The sequence below is a fragment of the Callorhinchus milii genome, unplaced genomic scaffold (genome assembly GCF_018977255.1).
Source record: "Callorhinchus milii isolate IMCB2004 unplaced genomic scaffold, IMCB_Cmil_1.0 Scaffold2, whole genome shotgun sequence".
Taxonomy (NCBI): Eukaryota; Metazoa; Chordata; class Chondrichthyes; order Chimaeriformes; family Callorhinchidae; genus Callorhinchus; species Callorhinchus milii.
The window spans coordinates 55,587,562-55,607,095 of record NW_024704743.1 but is presented as its reverse complement, the minus strand read 5'-3'; the positions used below and the strand labels follow the sequence as shown (position 1 = coordinate 55,607,095).

Sequence of the window (19,534 nt, the reverse complement as noted above, 5' to 3'; positions counted from 1 at the left end):
GATGCCTTCTGGTTACTGATGTTGAGCAAGGAAGAAGAGGGAGGGGAATGTTTATAGGCATGGTCAAAGCAGTGGGATCTATGTAAGAGTAGGTTATGTATGATTTGTGGAAGAAATTGACAAGATTACAATTTCTTGCCCCATGCTTCAAGTTTAGTCCCATTTTGTATTTCTATTAGTGTATAAAAGTAAAATATCTAATTTATTTTTTGGCCAGACTAGTGTTGATAATGTAGAAACCAATCATCAAACTACAGATTATCCAAACCAGACAAAGTCCACATACGGGGAGAGAGGGGGGGAGTGGGATTGATTTGGATAGCTCTTTTCAAAGAGCCGGCATAGACATGATGGCCGAATGGCCTCCTTCTGTGCTGTATAATTCTATGATTCTATGTGTATCATCTACGCATGAAATTTCTGTGTGTGGAACGGAATGCATACACTATTCTCAGGGGGCCGCACCCTGCTTACCTAATTCCAGATACTATTAAGTGCAGGTTAGAAAAGATCAAAACCTGGGACCCCAGAGTGTGCTTGGGGTACTCTTGAGTTACCCAGCTAAAACCCACATAGCTTGTCATTGAGAGCACTGTCTGGCAAGCTTCCCACTGCTTGTCCAGCTAGCTCCAGCTAGCATGTCAGCACTTTAGCTTATAGGATTAAAAGGAGTCAATTGAGACAAATTCTTGCTCCCAATCTAATCCTCCAAGTCTTGCCAACAAGCAAAGCTAGCTGGTTTATCATCAATATAATAATAATAATAATCCTCGCATTTGATATAGCGCTTTTCACGTCGGGAGGATGTCCCAAAGCGCTTCACAGAACACACTGTAAAGTGAATTGACTGTATATTTGTGGGCGAACGCGGCATCCAATTGCGCACAGCAATGTCCCACAAACAGTCGTAGATTGAAAATGACCAATTTATTATTGTTTTTGGTTTTGGTTTTGGAGGGATTATTATTAGGCGTGTGGAGTAAGGAAACTTGCCCAAGGTTTCGCCCTGCCTGGAATTGAACTCGGGTCTCTCGCTTGCAAAGCGAATGCTCTAACCACTGAGCTACAGGACTCCACAATAGTGCCTTGAAGTACTGTGGACCCACATTGCTCAAGAACTGGAATACCAAGAGAGCCACAGAGGGTCAACTTGGATTGTAACATTCTGTTACCAAGAATGGCATCTTAAAGACAGCTCAGCCTCGAGGATGGTTGGACAACAGCCATTAGATTGGTTATGGCTATTACTAAGGAACAGAGTAGTTCAGTGAGGAATATCAGTGCTAACGTTTTACAATACATAACTTTGGCTTTCTTAAATATTAGATTGAAGAAATGTAACAGGAACAATGCAAATGCAATGAAATGCTGAACATTACTATTTTGGTAAAAAATAATTCAGTAATCCTCTGCATACTCAATTCCTTCTGCAGTATTGAAAATGTGCAGCTTTATGAGCATTTTCAAATATTACTGTCAAAAATTGTCTATCTCATGAAACACCTGAAGTAGAATTGTAGGTGGCCTCAAAGTATATTGGTGTTTCATTGCGCTGTCCCATAGAGTACCAGAATAGGGCTGCTGTCCATCAAGCTAATAATATCATTCTGAGTTACTGGTGGAAGACAATGGACACACAATATCCTCACTCAGCCTTTCTTGAATTTCTCCTCTTCCTGAGAAGCTCTGCAGCAGCAACATCATAGGTCTAGGAATCCTTCTCTTTAAGCAACTTTAGAGTATCTGTTAATCGGATTTATCAATAAAAATATCATTATAATGCCCATTGGCCTGCAGGAAACCTGATCGTGTTGTGTGTTTCGAACGCTGGAAGGAATTCCTATTTGCACAATACAATACAAATTTATATAGCGCCTTTCATGTCAGGAAGACGTCTCAAAGTATTTAACAATCCTGGCTTGGCACCTGAGCTGGAGTGGGAGCCAAGGGGACAGGGAGGGGAAAGATGACTAAGGTGGAGTTCTAGAGAATGTGGGCAGATAGGCTGAAAGCCCAACCGCTAATCGTGAGGCAGACAGGGTGGGGACATGAAGCAGGCCGGTGCCCGCTGAGCAAAGGGGGAATCCATTAATCAGATTCCTCGCAGAGAATCTCATTGTATAATAGATTTTTGGGGCCAAAGGGGGTAAAAAAAATGAATTATGGTGGTGGAGGAGGGGCTGCAAAACTTCCACAAAATATCTAATGCTGAACTTGAAATACCAAAATATATTTTTTCCTTTTGCAATGCTCAAGTACTGTACTGTTCAATGTTCCTGTAAAAAAAAGAAACTCTAAATTCCATACATTTCCAATACATTTCTGCGTTTTTAGACCTTGTTTTACATTTAATGATTGAAAATTCTAACTCAACAACATTCAAACATGAATAGATCACAGACCATGTACGAAAGTGAAACACATGCATTAGGGAAATTTCCCTGTTTGTTAAGTATAAATTAATTTCTGTCACACCACAGTACGACTGAATGTTATACCACTTTCTTCAAGACAGTTAACGTTTAGCATGGGAAGATTTTGTAGTTATATTTACACACCCTTGTTTGGCAGATAATATGGTTAATAGAATAAACTAACTGGGATCACAGCAAATTAAATGCAAGTTTCCAATGATAAAAACTGGGATGAAAACATCTACATAGAGTAAGTGAGATGAACTTTCACTCTTTTTTCCCCTCAGCACACAACTATATCCATAAACTGCATTTCCTTTTATATGGTTGTCTCTGAAGTTTGTTTGTAAATGTTCCAGTTTGCACTTTATTAACCCATCTCAGAAGCACTACAGAAAGGTACATGAGCAAAGTGATCATTTGGGGGATAATTAAACTTATAACATTGACCAACAACAAACTGCATTAATATAGTGTCTTTCACGTTGGGAGAACATTCCAAGCCGCTGGACATTCGAGGGGTTTCATTTTACGGCTGATGCTGGGACATTGCTGTGCCAAATTGGCTTCCACATTTGCCCAACAATTCAGTCACTACACTTCATAGAAAACTGTTTAAAGCACTGTATCAAACATAAGAATTATTATTTTTCAAACAGAAGCAAACTTATCTCAGTCATTACTGTAAGATGATGAGATTTGAATCGCTAGGTTTGAAGGCACTTTAGACAGTTGAAGCAAGGCCAAATTGAACTCCAAAAAAGGTAAATAATATCTAGTCCTAAGTTAATTGTAGTAATTCACATGCACCACCTCAACAGGGAATTTTGTTTCCACGGGGTATAATCTTCATCCAGCTATTGCATTGCCCAAGAGGCCATAACCATTTTGGAGGACAGTGATTAGGTAAAGCAGACCTGGTAATCCTCTGGTCAGGTGGAACTGGGCAAAATCAGCTGTCAAGAGACAGGAAGATCTTGTACTTCGCAGTGACTAACACAGTAACACAAGAGGGACTGCAAGATCAAAGGATGTGACACAAGGATCAAACACTGTACTCCCTTCCCACTATCCAAGTTGTTGTTACATTTTCCTTTAGTACTCAAATTGATGAAAGGTATTTCTTTTTCTCATTTCTGTATTTTTCATATTACCTACTGCAATGTCAGGTCTTCTTCTCCACACCAATCTTTGGACACATTTTGAAATTAGATGGCTCTCTGCGTTGTGCCTGTTCTTATTCTCCCAGGTGTAAACACAACAGTGCCTGAGTGTTCAGTCACAAGGTGCATTATTTTAATCCTGTCATTTAGCTGGCATGAACATAATGCTGTTATCGTGCCAATTCCAAAACAATTCCTCCAGATTTACACTGTACTTGCAGCATTGCATTATGTAAATCAGAGGTATTTCAAGATGCCTCAACATACAGCAAAGTGACATGCACACACAGGCCTTCCAAAAACTTAGTTGAAGAAAATAACACCAATCTCCAGTGTGCCCATCAGCCAGGGTTAACTCTTGGTCCAAATTGTGACTGGTGTCTCTTCGAGAGTTTGTCACAACACGATTCAGAATTTGTGGTGTTAATTTTTTTAAAAAGAGGTGAATGCAATCTTGTTAAAAAAGAAATTCAAACAATACTGGAGCACAAGGTGAAAAAGAAAATTGAAAAAAAAACTTGCATTTACATAGCGAGTTTCATGAGCGGTAGTGTCCTTCGCGAGCGCTGGATTGAATTAGATCCAAATATTTAAGACTGAGTTTCAATGAGAGCAATAAACATTATAACACTTCTAATTCTCTAGTTTTCTTGGTCTTAGGAATATAGAAACAAGAGGAAGACATTCAATCTGTCAAGGCATTTCATTGGATCATGGCAGACCTTTTAAAGCCATTAACCCACCTTTTCTCCATATCCCTAACGCCTATACTTCAAGCACCTACCCACCTAACACCTATACTTCAAGCACCTACCCACCTAACACCTATACTTCAAGCACCTACCTACCACCTACCACCTATACTTCAAGCACCTACCTACCTACCCACTCACCGAAAGCAAATTAACCAATACCTTTGAGATTCACTTTCTGATTGGGGGGGTCGGGGTAGCGGGGGGGGGGTCTGTTATTTTAGGAGAAAATAAATCCCCCGACAAATAGTACTTTGCATCCTGGGTCTAACTCTGCCAAGCTGCTGCCAGCTAATTAACTAAATTGCTTGGTAAGTACAGCAGCTCAGACAATGTTCAGGGAGGTTGCCAACACATTCTGAGCTCTGGCGCTGGAATGCAAGAACAGGCATTAACATGTACAGTATACACTTTCAGAATTGAGGGCACATTTCCAATGGAATGAACAGGTCAACAGGTTTGATGACAACTCTTGTCTGTCCTCTTCTTCAAACTCCTTTTATCAGCTCTTGGACAAGACACTGTTCTTCACATGAAGATTAATGAGTGCACCTGCACACGCTGCCTGTGATTTAGACTTTTACACAGTCGTGGCTTCACATAGGAAGCCATTGTGAGATGGTTATTTAATTCACATTTATTAGTTGTTCAACGTCAATCTTTTTACAGACATAAAAAAATCCAGCATTGGTCCATTGGTTCTAACAATATAATAATCCTTGCATTTGATATAGCGCCGTATCACGTCTTCGAGACGTCTCACACAACTCCTTCCTTATTGAACCTTTTTATAATAAAAATAACAGTCTTTGAATTTGATAGTGCCTGAGCACGTTGTTGAGACGTATGAAAGCACTTCACAGGATATACTGCAAACTGGAGTGACTGTATTCTGTGGATGAAACGCAGCAGCCAGTTGTGTTCAGCAACATCCCATGAACAGCTATGGAATGATTGACCAATTTTTATTTTAAACATCTCCATTTGGTTCCCCCTTAAACGTTTCAAGTAATACACTACAAAAATAGACCTATGACGCTTTATGTTCAGCACTATGTAAGATGGCCTGTTATCCAGTTCAGCCGCCAAATAAGTGACGGTAATAGATGACAATGAATAGAAAAGAGCTTCACACTCCATACACAGCAACCGCCCCCCTCCCCCCCACCCCCCCGGCACACTGCTTTGTCCTTAATGGATCAGTGGTTTCCTTTCTTACTTGATCTGTCAGCAGCCACAATTCATTCGCTAGTTCAGCATAGAAGAAATGATAATCCTGTATGTCAGAGGCAAAACTATTGCAAAATTCTCAATAATAACCCATTCAGGTGTGCATCATAGGCAGTTCAAACCCAACCCAAGCTAATGAGAAACTTCACAAAGATGTCTTCTAGCACAAACTCCATTGACAATTAAGTTAAGTCTAAAGACCTCCATACAGGAATAAATCGGTCATGCCTCCATGTCACAATGAAATAAAACACCTTATACATCAATCATATGTAGTGAGCAATTATTGTTCAAAGCCAGGCTCTCAGTTGTCCTTATTGTAAATGCTTCTCAACTTAGCTATTAACAGATGACCTCAGTATTATTACGGAGGGGGAAAAAAATGCACGAGGTTAATACAAATACCTTACATTGGTTTAGTCTTGGCATTAATGTATCCAAATAGAAAAGGAGGAGAAAAAGATGCTCTTCCTTAAACTGCACAAAAACATTTTCAAAGCACAACAATGATGTAACATTACAAAGTTGTCTTTGCTACAAGGCGCCTGACAGATTTATAAAATCATCAAGAGGTAGCAACTCTGAACAACTGCAGAGTCACAGATAACACTAAACAGCAAATTTAAATTATTTACAATCAATTTATAATAAGTAAATAATACATAAAAGCTCCTTAATAAAAAGTACTGGTGGTGAAATATTGTTTTTCAAACAGAATGATTAACCGTTATTAAAAGGGTAATAAAGCGTTTTAAAGTCCTTTTTACTACAAGTCATCAATTGATTTCCCCCTCCCATATCGGATACATTAAGAACCAAGACATTTTATTGGTTCCTTAATACAATTTATTCTTTGAAGACCCTATTTTAAATTAATGCACAGCTTCCCAATGAACTAAAGATCAAATGAGCTGTAATAATCAGAAAGCTGTAGGTTTTATCCTGGCCTGTGTTAGTTTGTGTCTCTTAGGTTAGACAAAATTCAACTGTTATCATTTTAGCACCATTGGGAAAATTTGCCAGGGCTCTTCTCTTGATTTCTTATCCAAAGACAGCTGGAGTCCTGTAGCATAGAAGTATTTTACCCACAAAATACAGTCACTCCACTTTACAGTATATTGTGAAGCGCTTTGAGATGTCTCAATGGCATAATAAGATGTTATACCAAATGCAACGATCATTATTATTATATTATTATCGTAGTTAACGTGCTTGCCTTGCAAACCAAAGGACCCGGGTTCAATTCCCGGGTGAGATGAAACCTTAGGCAAGTTTCCCTACTTCACACACCTCCGTTTACCTAGCAGTAAGTAGGAACCTGGTTGTTAGTCGATTGCCTGGACCGCTTTCCAGGGGTAATAATCCCTAGCTCCCAAAATAATAAAAAACAATTTAGTCACTCAATCCAAAACTCCATTTCTTATAGTTCCTTTGATGTCAGGAGGATGTCCCAAAGCGTTTTGCAGGATTTACTGTGAAGTGGAGTGACTGTGTATTTGTGGACGAACGCAGCATCCAGCTTGTGCACAGCAATATGCCACAAACAGCCGCACAATGAATTTTATTTGGGGGATTGTTGGTCAGAACACTAGGGGAAACTCTTTTTTCCTTTTTGAATAGTGTCATGGGATCTTTAACATCCACCTGAATCAGCAAACGTGACCTTGATTTAATGTCTCATCCGAAGGACGGCACCTCCAACAATGCATCACATCCTCAACACTGCTTTAGAGTGACAGCTTATTAGACTAGTCGCAACGTGGGGCTTGAACTCACAATCTTCTGACTCAGAGGCAAGAGTTCTAGTTGTGTGGCTCTTCTGACCCAGAGTTGAATGTGCAACCAATGGAATCAAACAGACATCACTAATGATTCCCTGATAATTCAGGTTAATAAGAAGTAGCTTCAAAGAAAGCTAGTCAAACTCTCCAGTGCTTTAAGAAGTAAAAGGACGCATGACCCCAGGTGCGACCACACCAAACAAACTAAAGTCTGGAATGAGCTATTAATATCTAAAATATATTTTTGTTCTTCACTATCAAATGTTCCATAATGTTACATAGTAACATACTGTTCAACTTTAATCCAACAATGTTCTCTGTGATCTTAGAAAGACAAAACTATTGAGCTAATTCAAGCACCATCACAAGATTGAGGAGGAAATTCAACGTCTGGCAGAAATGCATTTCAATCTGTATCTTGGGAGTTATACTTTGAAATGAGGGTTTACACCTTGCTTAGCGGTTATATAGTAGCACTTAAAAGAAACCAAAGTGTTCCAGGTCACTTGAGATATAAATCACAAGAATGACTGGCAGAGGCCATTGTCTACAAATGACCTGTGGGTTTTTTTTAAAAAAAACTTGACCTTCAGCTCAATTTATGTGAAAGGTTCAAATGTTTGACTTGATCGAATGAAAATGCAACACTAAAAGTCTCATTTATTCTATCCAAATGCACTTGACCAACTTTTTGTTGTGGCACATTTCCTTCAACACAGGGCAAGTCATTCTACGTTGCTTAAACTTGGCACCAAGACCATCATGTTAAGTCATTATGCAAACCCATCAACAGCCTGCAGTGGGGTTTCATTTTGACCTCAAGAAATTACAGGGAAAAAGAATGCCATCATTAGTTTGCATTTCAGTAAGAAGGTGTACCAGTTCCACTGGCTTTTTTTTGCGGAAGAACAGCCTACATAGAATTTTACACTATTTCAAATCAGCGCTGTATCGATAACAACAAATTACATTTGGATAGTGCCTTTCACGTCAGGAGGACGTCCTCAGGCTGAGTCTCACATCATCAGTTTCAAACTGGAACTAAATGGGGCTAACCACAGTGCAGGTTCCTCGGCTTTCCTCTTGTTTGCTTATGGCTGATAAACTTGGTATTGTTAAGTCAATCAAATACTGGGCATTCTAGCTACGGTATTTTACCTCATGAGCATGCATAAGAAGGGAATGGGTGAGGGGAATCGGAGGTGTGGAGGTTAAACACTGGCATGGATGGCCTGTTTCAGTACCACATTACTCTACGTAACTTTTTTTGTTCCTTTTAGAAAACAGAAAGAGAAACAAAACTATTGCTATAATAATCCTTACGTTTGATAGTCATTCACATAGGGAGGACTTTTCAAAGTGCTTCCCAGGATATACAGTAAATGTAGTAACTTTGTGTTTGGTAGGCAAACTTGGTAGCCAATTTGTGCACAGTAACGTCCCACAAAAACCTGTGAAGTGAATGACCAATTTTCCAGGAGAAACTCCCTTCTCTTTTCAAATAATATCTGGTATCTTTATGTCCACGACACGATCAGGCAGACGGGGCCTTATCATTTCACCTGAATGGCACGATCTCCAACAATGCAGCACACCTCCAGCACTGCACAGGAGTGTCAGCCTAGAAGACTATGGGAGTTCAAAGTCCTTACACTAGACTTCAACCCACAAGCTTCTGACTCAGAGGCCAAGAGTGTATATAACCGCTAAGCAAGGTGTAAGCCCTCTCATTTTTAAGTATAACTCCCAAGATAGAGGTTGCAAGTCAAAGCCATAACAAGTAGGGTGGTCCTAACTGGACAAGTAGCAGGAAAGCTGGAAGACAGTGCTCTCAGTGGCAAGCTATGCAGGTTTAGCTGGTTATACTCCAGCAGTACCCAACACACACTCTGGGGTCTTCAAGACTTGGCTCTTGCCAATCCCTCCAAAAAACAAAAACAATAATAAATTGGTCATTTTCAATCCACGACTGTTTGTGGGACACTGCTGTGCGCAATTGGCTGCCGCGTTTCGCCCACAAATATACAGTCAATTCAGTTTACAGTCTATTCTGTGAAGCGCTTTGAGATGTCGATAAGACGTGAAAAGCGCTATATCAAATGCAAAGATTATTATTATTATAATTTGCGGCTAATATCTTCCAGAATTAGATAAACAGGATGTGTCCCTCCTGGGAGAGATTGCACATTCCATTCCAATAAACATCTCTGAAATTTCCATGTGGAGGTGAGATGCATGGAACTCTCAGTTTGGTTTGGATACTCTTAAGCATGGTGATGGGTTTTCACATGTAATAAACACTAAACTTAACAAGCATTTGTTCCTATTTTTATTATTTTTAAACGCTTCAATTTATATGGTGTCGGTCTCACTGGAGAAGCTGGTTCAAAGGAATTTCTGTGCCCAACAATGCGAGGCTGACTTTTGGCATGCACAGATTCAATCAAATGAGAATCCTGACTTCATGACTGTATCTCTGCTCATATTCATTCTGCTGCTTCACACTCTGTGGCTGGTAATATTCTGGGATAGGTATAACAATTCTATAATCCTTGCGTTTCGCCCCCAAAATCTAGTCAACTCACTTTAAGGTATATTCTTGTGAAGCTCTTTGGGATGTCTCAAAGATGTGATAAGGTGCTATATGAAATGCAAGGACTATTATTATTTGATATAGTGCCTCATCACATCATTGAGACATCTCAAAGCGCTTCACAGGATATACTCTAAAGTAGTGCAACTGTGTGTATATCACTACTATTATAGATTATTATTATTATTATTATCATCATCAACATGACAAGTTATTCAACTAGAATTTATGATTGAATTTGGGAAGGTATTGCTGATCTGTTATTCATCCACTAAGCAACTTGGCTTAGATTGGAACTCAGCAGCTTGGGGTGAAAATTACAGACATAAATCCTGCACCTCATCATTCCAAAGTCTTTCACGGTTCATCTTGATCAAATTTCACCAACTACGATACGATTTGCTAGTTTTCTAGCTCTATACACAAAAATAGTTAATTTAATTTGTTCTTAAGCTCCCATTCACAAACCTGTTAAGTGTCACAGTAGAGAAATCAGAACAGTTGGATCCGATCACTTGAACCGAAGAACTGCATCACCATCCACTCAAAGGACCATAACATAACCACCGATCCATATATACAGACACAATGTCTCAAACATTTGGGACTGTAAAGGGTTAATGAGGCCCAGCTTTGTAACCAATCTTTTTGCGTATGTGCAATTGTTAAATAGATGGCAGTGGACCAAGATTCTAATGTGTGGCCAACAGTTAAATATGATTCACGCACTCCAGGAGGTAACTCAGCACAGGCCAAAGCTAAACTTTATTTGCACCAAGTAGCCATCAGGAAATAGTTCAAAGACTAAAATAAGGGCTTTCAAATCTGCCTCAATCAATTTAAAGGAGTTCAGTGGATAACAGGGTCCAGATCCTAGCATTCTTTAGTCAATATGAAGATTTTGGAAGAAAAGCAAGTGGCTCACAAAGCTTGCTAAAACTTCGCAAAACTATGGCAGGGCCAGAGATGAATTCAATCATTAAGAAATTCCACACTTTAAACCAAGTTTACAATACATCTATAATAATCATAATCTTTGCATTTGATATAGTGCCTTATCACATCTTCGAGACGATTCAAAGCGCTTCACAGGATACACTGTATAGTGAATTGACTGTATATTTTGTGGGCAAAACGCAACAGCTAATTGCGCACAGCAGTGTCCCACAAACAGTTGTGCATTGAGTGACCAAATTTCTTTTTGAGGGATTATTACATCCTGTATTATTATCTATTTATATTATATATTATCTTTATTCTGAAAGAGATGAAAAGCAGGAGTCTCTGCTGCCTATTAAATACAAGGAAATGATTCTTGGTCCTGAATGCCAACCCTGTTAATATATAATAATCCTTGCATTTGATTGTGTGTCTTATCTCAAAGCAGTTCACTTACATTTTCTGTAAAGTACATTTGTAAGCAAACACGACAGGCACTTTTCGTACAGCAATGTCCTACAAACAGCCTTGAAGTAAGTGACTAATTCCATCTGGAGGATTGTTAGCCAGGATACCAGTTAACAAGAGAAGAAACTCCCTTCTCTTTTCAAGTAGAAAAGGACTTTTCAAGGATCTTTAACACCTATCTGAACAGGCAGACATGACTGACCTCAGTTTAGTGTCTCATTCAAGGGATAGCACCTTGGAAAATGCAGCGCTGCCCCCAACACTGCACTTAAGTGTCAACCTAAACTATGTGAATTCAAAGTTGCAAAGAACAAGAAAATCACACGTAAATGAATTGCACACACATCTTCCTATCAGAGAATTTCTAAAAGATCTTTCAAGTTGTAATAATTTGGCCTGGCTACTTCCACCGCCAATGAAGAATTTCTTATTTTAGTGCACAGCGAAAGATCAGAATGTGTATTGACAAATGAAGTATAAATGAAGGGAGGGAGGGTGTAGGGGACCATAAGCATAATCAAAAAGGTCTATATACTGGATTTGAAAGTTGGGAGGGAGGGGGGCAAGGTGCAGGGATTGAGGGAGAGAATTCCAGAGCATAGTGGCTGAAGGCACAGCCACCGATAGTGGAACGGAGGGGATAAGAGACAAACAGGATGCTGGAGCCAGCCGCGCGGAGGCAGTGGGTGGTGGAGTGGGGGTTAAGCAGATCATATAGATAGGGAGATGCGAGAGCATGAAGGGATTTGAAAACAAGTGAGAGGATCTTGAAATTGATCTGTTCAGTAATTGGTAATCATTGCAGCCTGGCAAAAATTGGTGTGATGGGGGTACAAAATTTTGTGCTGGTGAGTATCGAGGTGGCGAGTTTTGGATTAATTGAATTTTGTGTATGGTGGAGCTGGGAAGACCAGCAAGGAGAGAATTGGAATATTATACCAATGGAATATAAAAGTATGGATGCAAAATGTCATCCATACTTTTATATTCAAATCACATTTACATTAATGGATCAATATACTGTGTACACAATTGGGAGTCACCGGATTCACAAATATTGAATCGGAATATAACGGTTTCCCTTCGTGGCTGAAGATGGCTTTTCAAACATTGTGAACACCTGGATGTGTGAATTTGTTTATAGTGTAGAAGCTGCTACCTGCACAGCAACCACACTCTTGGACAGCAAGCACTGTAACCTGGTGTCAAGGAATATCCAAGAAGACCAGACCAGACTGGCAGAAACCATTACCCCTGGAAAGCGATCCACCAATCAACTAACAATAAGGATCCTACTTACTGCTAGGTGAACAGAGACATGTGGAGTAAAGAAACTTGCCTGGTAAGGTTTCAACTCGCCTGGTAATTGAACCCAGGTCCTCCCACTTGCGAGGTGAGTGCTCTAAACGCAGACTTATAATCATTGATCTTATACATACCCCATATTCTTTAGCTGCAGTGGCCACACTAAACAAGATATCTTCCTCCACAAAAGGTCTCACAGCATCGTGGATGATAACTACTTCAGGCTTGGCCAGCCGAGATCCATGGGGCTGGTTTTCCACAAATGCTTTGAGCCCATTGAAGATGGATCTGTGCCGAGTCAGTGCACCTTCAACCACTGTAACCCTTGAGTTACCGTATTGTTGTATAATAGAGTTCATCAGTTCAATGTTCTGCTTTGCCACCACCACCACAATTTCTTTGATCCAGGGAATTCTGTAAAGATAAATAAGAGTGAGCAAAAATAAAACTGTAGAAATACTTTACAAAATAACAATCCTGATTGAATAAAGTTAATGAAGTGTAAGGTAAGAGTGCCAGCCTAACTCAGTTGGCAGCATTCTCAACTAAGAGTCGGAAGGTTGTGGTTTGAAGACGTTAACATGTTGAGACCTTGAGCTCACAATTTGTGGCTCACAATGTTAAGCTGAATTCCAATGTGGCATTGTCCAAGGTTCTGTCCTTTGGACAAGATGTTAAACTGAGGTCCCATTTGCTTGTTCAAGTGGATGTTGATAATCTATTAAAAAAAGGAGTTTCTTCCAATGTTTCGACAAGTTGGTCATTCACATCATGGCTGTTTTTGAGACACTGCTTTGTAAATTGGCTGCCGTGTTCACCAACAAATACACAGTCAATACATTTCACAGTAAATTCTGCGAATTAGTTTGAGATTTTCAATGACGTGATAAAGCTTATATTAAATGCAAGGTTATTTTATATTATTATCCAAGTTATTCTAAATTTGCTTCTCTATACCCTTTAATACCCTTCCTCTGCATGTCCAATTATTTTTTTCACCTCAAATCCCTTAACAGCAGGAAAAGGTTTTCACGATTAATTCTCTCAATTTCTTTCATTATCTTAAACCACTTCTATCAAATTATTCCTCAACCTTCTCTTCTGAAATTGGAAAAGTCCTAACCTCTCCAGCTTCCCCTCCACGCTATATAATAATAATCCTAGTGAACACCTACCCTACATTCTCACCATAGATCCAAAATGCTACAATGTTAGGTAATCATAAGGCAACTTATTATATTACTTTTACATCAATTGTGCAAAGTCTGAAACATTTCTTTCAGGAATTCTGCAGGAAATATAATTTATCCTGATATTAAAAAATAGACGTTTTTGGCGACAGTTACATTTCCTGAGACTACCGCAGCATGTTGCTTCAGGGTTATATAATAAATCTGCTTCATTCCAGACATCCGAGAATCCACCATCCTTCCAATTATATTATCCTGGTATTTCTTTCCAACACTGTTTGAAGACATCTTATACCGCAAAATATGAAAGCCATGCATTAATAAATAATGTGGTTACTCGATCCACGGGTGTTTGTGGACACTGTTGTGTGCAATTGGCTGCTACGTTTTGCCCAGAAAATATACAGTCAATTCATTTTACAGTACATTCTGTGAAGCACTTTGAAACATCACGGAGATGTGATAAGGTGCTATATTAAATGCAAGGATTGATATTAGTAGAACTGTACATTCATTGAAAATTAATAAATTCTACTTTCCCGTTTTAAAACATTCAAAAGTGGAACCTTTTCTAGCTTGTCCAAGGTCATAAACATCACTAATGAACTACAAAAGTTATATTTCTAGTGAATTAAAGGAGTTAAGTGTTGACAATTGGAAAATAAAAGCAAATCCAAGTTTGAGCAAACTATTATTTCCTTCTGTATGGCTTTCATTTACTACAATATTGCTTCATACTTCAAACCTCCTACCAATCTGCCCACTCCCTCCGCTCAACAGGCTCCAGCCTACTTCACATCACCCGACTCCCACACCCCACTATTGGCGGGCAGGCCTTCCATCACTCTTCCCCCACCCTCTGGAATTCCATTTCACAGTTCCTCTGCCTCGCCCCCTCCCTTGCCTTCTTCAAGACCCTTCTCAAGACCCTCCTCTTTGTCCATGCCTTCGGTCACCTTCCTACCTCCCCTGCCCTTTACCCTCCCCAATCTCAACCCCCAGCTCGGGTTTGAAACACTGACTGTCCAGCACCTTGGGACGACCTCCCAACATGAAAGGCCCAATACAAATGTAATTTTTTTGTTGTTGTTCATTTGCTATCTTATTTCCCAAGCTTTTTTGGACATACTGTGGAGTCCTGTAGCTCAGTGGTTAGAGCACTCGCTTTGCAAGCGAGAGACCTGAGTTCAATTCCAGGCAGAGGGCGAAACCTTGGGCAAGTTTCCTTACTCCACACAGAGCCTAATAATAATCCCTCCAAAACAAAACAATAATAATTGGTCATTTTCAATCTACGACTGTTTGTGGGACATTGCTGTGCGCAATTGGCTGCCGCGTTCGCCCACAAATATACAGTCAATTCACTTTACAGTGTGTTCTGTGAAGCGCTTTGGGACGTCCTCTCGACGTGAAAAGCGCTATATCAAATGCAAGGATTATTATTATTATTATTATTATACCTTCATTTTTAACAGACTGACTATCTGCCTGCAATACCTGCAAGGAAAAGATACCAAGTTAGGTTCCTGTGAATTAAAAGGCCACATCAGGACCATGGAGAAGTGGATAGAGTCCAGCCAGTATCCTTTGTTCGACTTACAATAAATTTATTCCTAGAGATTTGAAATTGAAATGTCCTTATTCTGCTACCATACGGACACAAGATAGGATAACAAAAAGACATTAAGCCCTGCTATTTTCTCCCCCTGCAGTTTACACTCAATGATCATATGCATCTTCACACAATTTAATATAAAACTGTCCATTTCCGCCACACTGTCCATTTGCTCCACTAAAGCAATCTATTTTTTTTATCAGCTGAGTGTCGGACACATGCGGAAACCCATCACCAAACCATAGCTGAGATTTCCACGCATCCCACCTACAATTGGAAATCCCAAAGATAGATTGTTGGAATAGAATACACACTCTCTCCCTGGAGGGACCCGTCCTGTTTACCTAATTCCAGAAAGTATTGGGCGCAGGTTGGCAAGACTTGGTTACTAATGCCAGATGTTTTCAATTGTAAATTAGTTTCTTTAAAGTAGACTTTTTCTATTTTCTTATTCTGCTACCAGCAACACCCTCTCTCCCCACCCCAAAAAATATAACAGAAAACAGGTCAATACTGCAATTTCCAGCGCCAACAGCTGGCTTCTGCGTTACAAAATGGACAGCTTCTGGGTCATCAGATCACCGCTGACAGCACTTCTAGTGCAATGGCAGGAACCATACTCATATAACTTCCTGCTCTTGGCATGCAAAACTTTAAAAGTGACATCAGTGATGACCTGATGATCTAACATCCTTTTCATACTCCATTTATAATGTGGGGTCCAGGATATTGGGCCTAGATCATGACATTTATTAGGGTCGCCCTGTAATTACTTCAGGTCCTCCTCAGGGAGAATAATAAGTCATCTATCTAGAACAATGGTTGAGGCTAAATCCATATTACCTTTTAAAGGGAATTAGTTAAATATACGAAAATAAATAAAGGACAAATAAAAGAGCCTGCACAGACAATGAGCTAAATGACCTCCATCGGCGCTATACATTTCTGTGGCTCTATCCACGCTAGCAGCTAGCTCAACCGTGAAGCCGGTAAAGGGGCGAGGTGATTTAAAATGTGGGAAAATATTTATAACATGTTTCATTGTTCGGTCCACAATACAAGAGCTGTGAATGATTGTTATAGACGCACCTGAATTCTCATTACTTATTGAGAGATAACAGAACACTGTTAATTTTTAACCATCAATAGCTTTTGCCTTCACACCTTTTGGTTTTAAACACAAAACATTCCCTTTACAACGTCACTGCCGTCATCAAACTGAAGAACCAAGGAAACCCATGAGAAGCTCCTGAAATTACATGTTAAGATACTGTCATGAGTTTTCATAATTCAACAAAACATCTTTGAGTTTCTGAGGCAATTTTTTGGTGACACTGGTGATATTTTCAGCACCCTTGGACGTCTTTCCGACGTGAAGGATCCTATACAAATGTAATTTGTTGTTGTTGCATTTTCATATAGAACTAATAATTGGATGGTTCTTAACACAGAACTTGAGAAGGGATATTCATTGAAACGCCAATGTTTTTTGTTTAAATCCTGTACTTCAGTTCTGCTTATTCTTGAAGGTCTGAAGAGAATCCACAAAAATGTTGTTGACATTATTGTGATTTTCCACCGGCACAGAGAGCATGATAGCAATGTTCCTTCAGTAAATTGACCGAAGGTTTCTTGCATTGAGAAAACATAAACTCTCTACAGTGAAGCGCCTGATATAAGAACTGACCAGAGGGACTGCAATAAAATAACTATACTTGCATTTGATATCTTGTCATGGTTTTTTGACGCTCACCTGAACTAACAGATGTGACCTCTGATTAACGTATCATCCAAAGAACAGCACCTCTGATAAGTAGCACTTCTCTGACACTGCACTTGAGTGTCAGCCTGAACTGTGAGCAAATGCGGCTTGAACACTCAACCTTGTGACTCATAGGTGAGAGGGCTACCAACTAAATCAAGTTGATATCATTGTCTTCTGGTCCTGCCCATTCCAATATAAAAATACCAAACTGCACCGTATAGGCAGTGAAATGGGATTAAGGGAAGTGGTAGCATATAGTGCCATAACATGTTCGGTGGAGAAGCAAGCTCCATTGATCTTCTAAATTTCTATGTAACTTTCAGATCCGACCTCAGGTTTTTTAATTTGATATGAAGGATACTTGAAAAGCTAAACTAAGAATCAGCACTATAGGCATGTCTTAAAACGTACCTCTTTGACAGCGCTTTCTTTCGGTCATCTTTCCCCTCACCACCCACATTGACTCCCACTCCCCAGCTCAGGTACCCATCCAGCATTGTGAAGCGCTTTTGAGATGTCCTCTCTATGTGAAAGGCACTATGTGAATGAAAATAGTATGGTTGTATTGTATTTCATTGAGAATGAACCCCAAAATCCTAGGCATTAACAGATCAAAAAGAATAGACAACCTTTAGCAATACAATTAACTCAGGCTCAGAAACCAGACTTTGAAATGTTGAGACTGAGACATACTAGCAGATACAACAAGCCCAGACTCCATTATCCTAGGCTGACAAAATCATTCCAGAATAAGACAGTAGCAAAGGTAACAAGTCTACACCATCTCAATAAGCTCAGACAGACACTTAGAATCAAATATAACAGTCCAGATAAAAACTACAGTTCAAATGCAAGCAAGGTTGAGTGTCAGAACAGGTAAATGATAAATGCATATTGAAAGATGTTGAGGCATGCACTGATATTCTGCAGACAAAAATGTATAACCCACAGAGGAAAATGGATGAGTTATGTCTTGAGTTGCAGACAAAAACATTTAACCTGCAGACAGAAATTCGAGCAGGATATGTACATAATTTGAGTTATGGGGAACTGCATCACATTGGAAAATATCACAGCCTTGTTCACTATGGGCAAAGAATAGCTGAAAATGTATAGATGCGTAAAAAAGAACACCACAGAATACTGCACCACAGTATGTGAAATGCATCATCTCGCTAGAAGCATCAGTGGAACAGACTATAACCCATTTAAAAAGATCAGAAATGTTTTAACCTCTAGCTCCAAGAGGAGATGAAGATGACCAGACAAATCCTTAAGGATCCGGATAAGAATGCAAGAGACTCTCATTATTGTTGGGTCAATCAGATGCGGGAACCCATTACCATGCTTAAGAGTATCCAAACTAAGAATTCCAGGTATCTCACTTACACATGGAATTTCCAGAGATAGATTGTTGCAATGGAATGGGCACTCTCTCCCTGGAGAGACACATCCTGCTTACCTAATTCTGGAAAGTATTAGGCCCACTTTGGCAAAAGCCAAGGATTGAGGCCCCCAGAGTGTGCTGGAGTCTAACCAGCTAATGCATAGCTTGCCATTAATATAGTCTGGCAAGCTTTTCCGCTGCTTATCCAGCTAGAGCCACCCAACCCATTAGGGCTTGGGCTTGCAGGGTTAACAGGAGCTGAGTGGGATGATTCCCTGGCTCCAGTGTCTGTTCTGCCTTCCAAGTCCTGCCAATAAGACAGGCCAACTGTGCCATTACCAGCAGTGCCCTGGAATACTGCGGATCTGCTTGGCTCAGGAACCACACTATCAAGACCACCACAGAGGTTTGGCTCAATTCCGACATTCCATTGCCAGGCATGTCACCTGGAGCCAGTTCAGCCCCAAGGAGATCTCGCTTATCTCCCCCCGAAGGAGGATAGTCACTAGTTGATCATTCAACATCCGACAATCACGGGTTTGAATCCTCATTAGAGGAATAATAATCCTTGCATTTGATATAGCACCTTATCATGTCTTCGAGATGTCTCAAAGCACTTCAAAGAATATACTGTAAAGTGAATTGACTGTATATTTTGTGGGCGAAAGTCAGCAGTCAATTGCGCACAGCAGTGTCCCACAAACAGTTGTGGATTGAATGTCCAAATTAGTATTATTGTTTTATATTTTTTGAAAGAATTATTACCCCTGGAAAAGCGATCCGCCAATCGACTAATAACCAGGTTCCAATTTACTGCTAGGTAAACAGAGGCTTGTGGAGTAAGAAAACTTGCTGAACATTTCGCCCTGCCGGGAATCGAACCCAGTGGGTAGGCACCAGCAGATGTTTAATTTTAGCGCCTTGGGACGTCC

General features: G+C 39.9%; 1 protein-coding gene across 1 annotated transcript in view; it reads right to left on the bottom strand.

Moving 5' to 3' along the window:
* Positions 1–19,534, bottom strand: part of crppa (CDP-L-ribitol pyrophosphorylase A) — a 157,827-nt gene that overhangs the window by 135,906 nt on the left and 2,387 nt on the right. Inside the window, exon 3 of the mRNA XM_007899729.2 lies at positions 12,780–13,059. Within this exon, the coding sequence (XP_007897920.2) occupies positions 12,780–13,059 (280 nt within the window). The remainder of the gene's footprint in view (positions 1–12,779; positions 13,060–19,534) is intronic.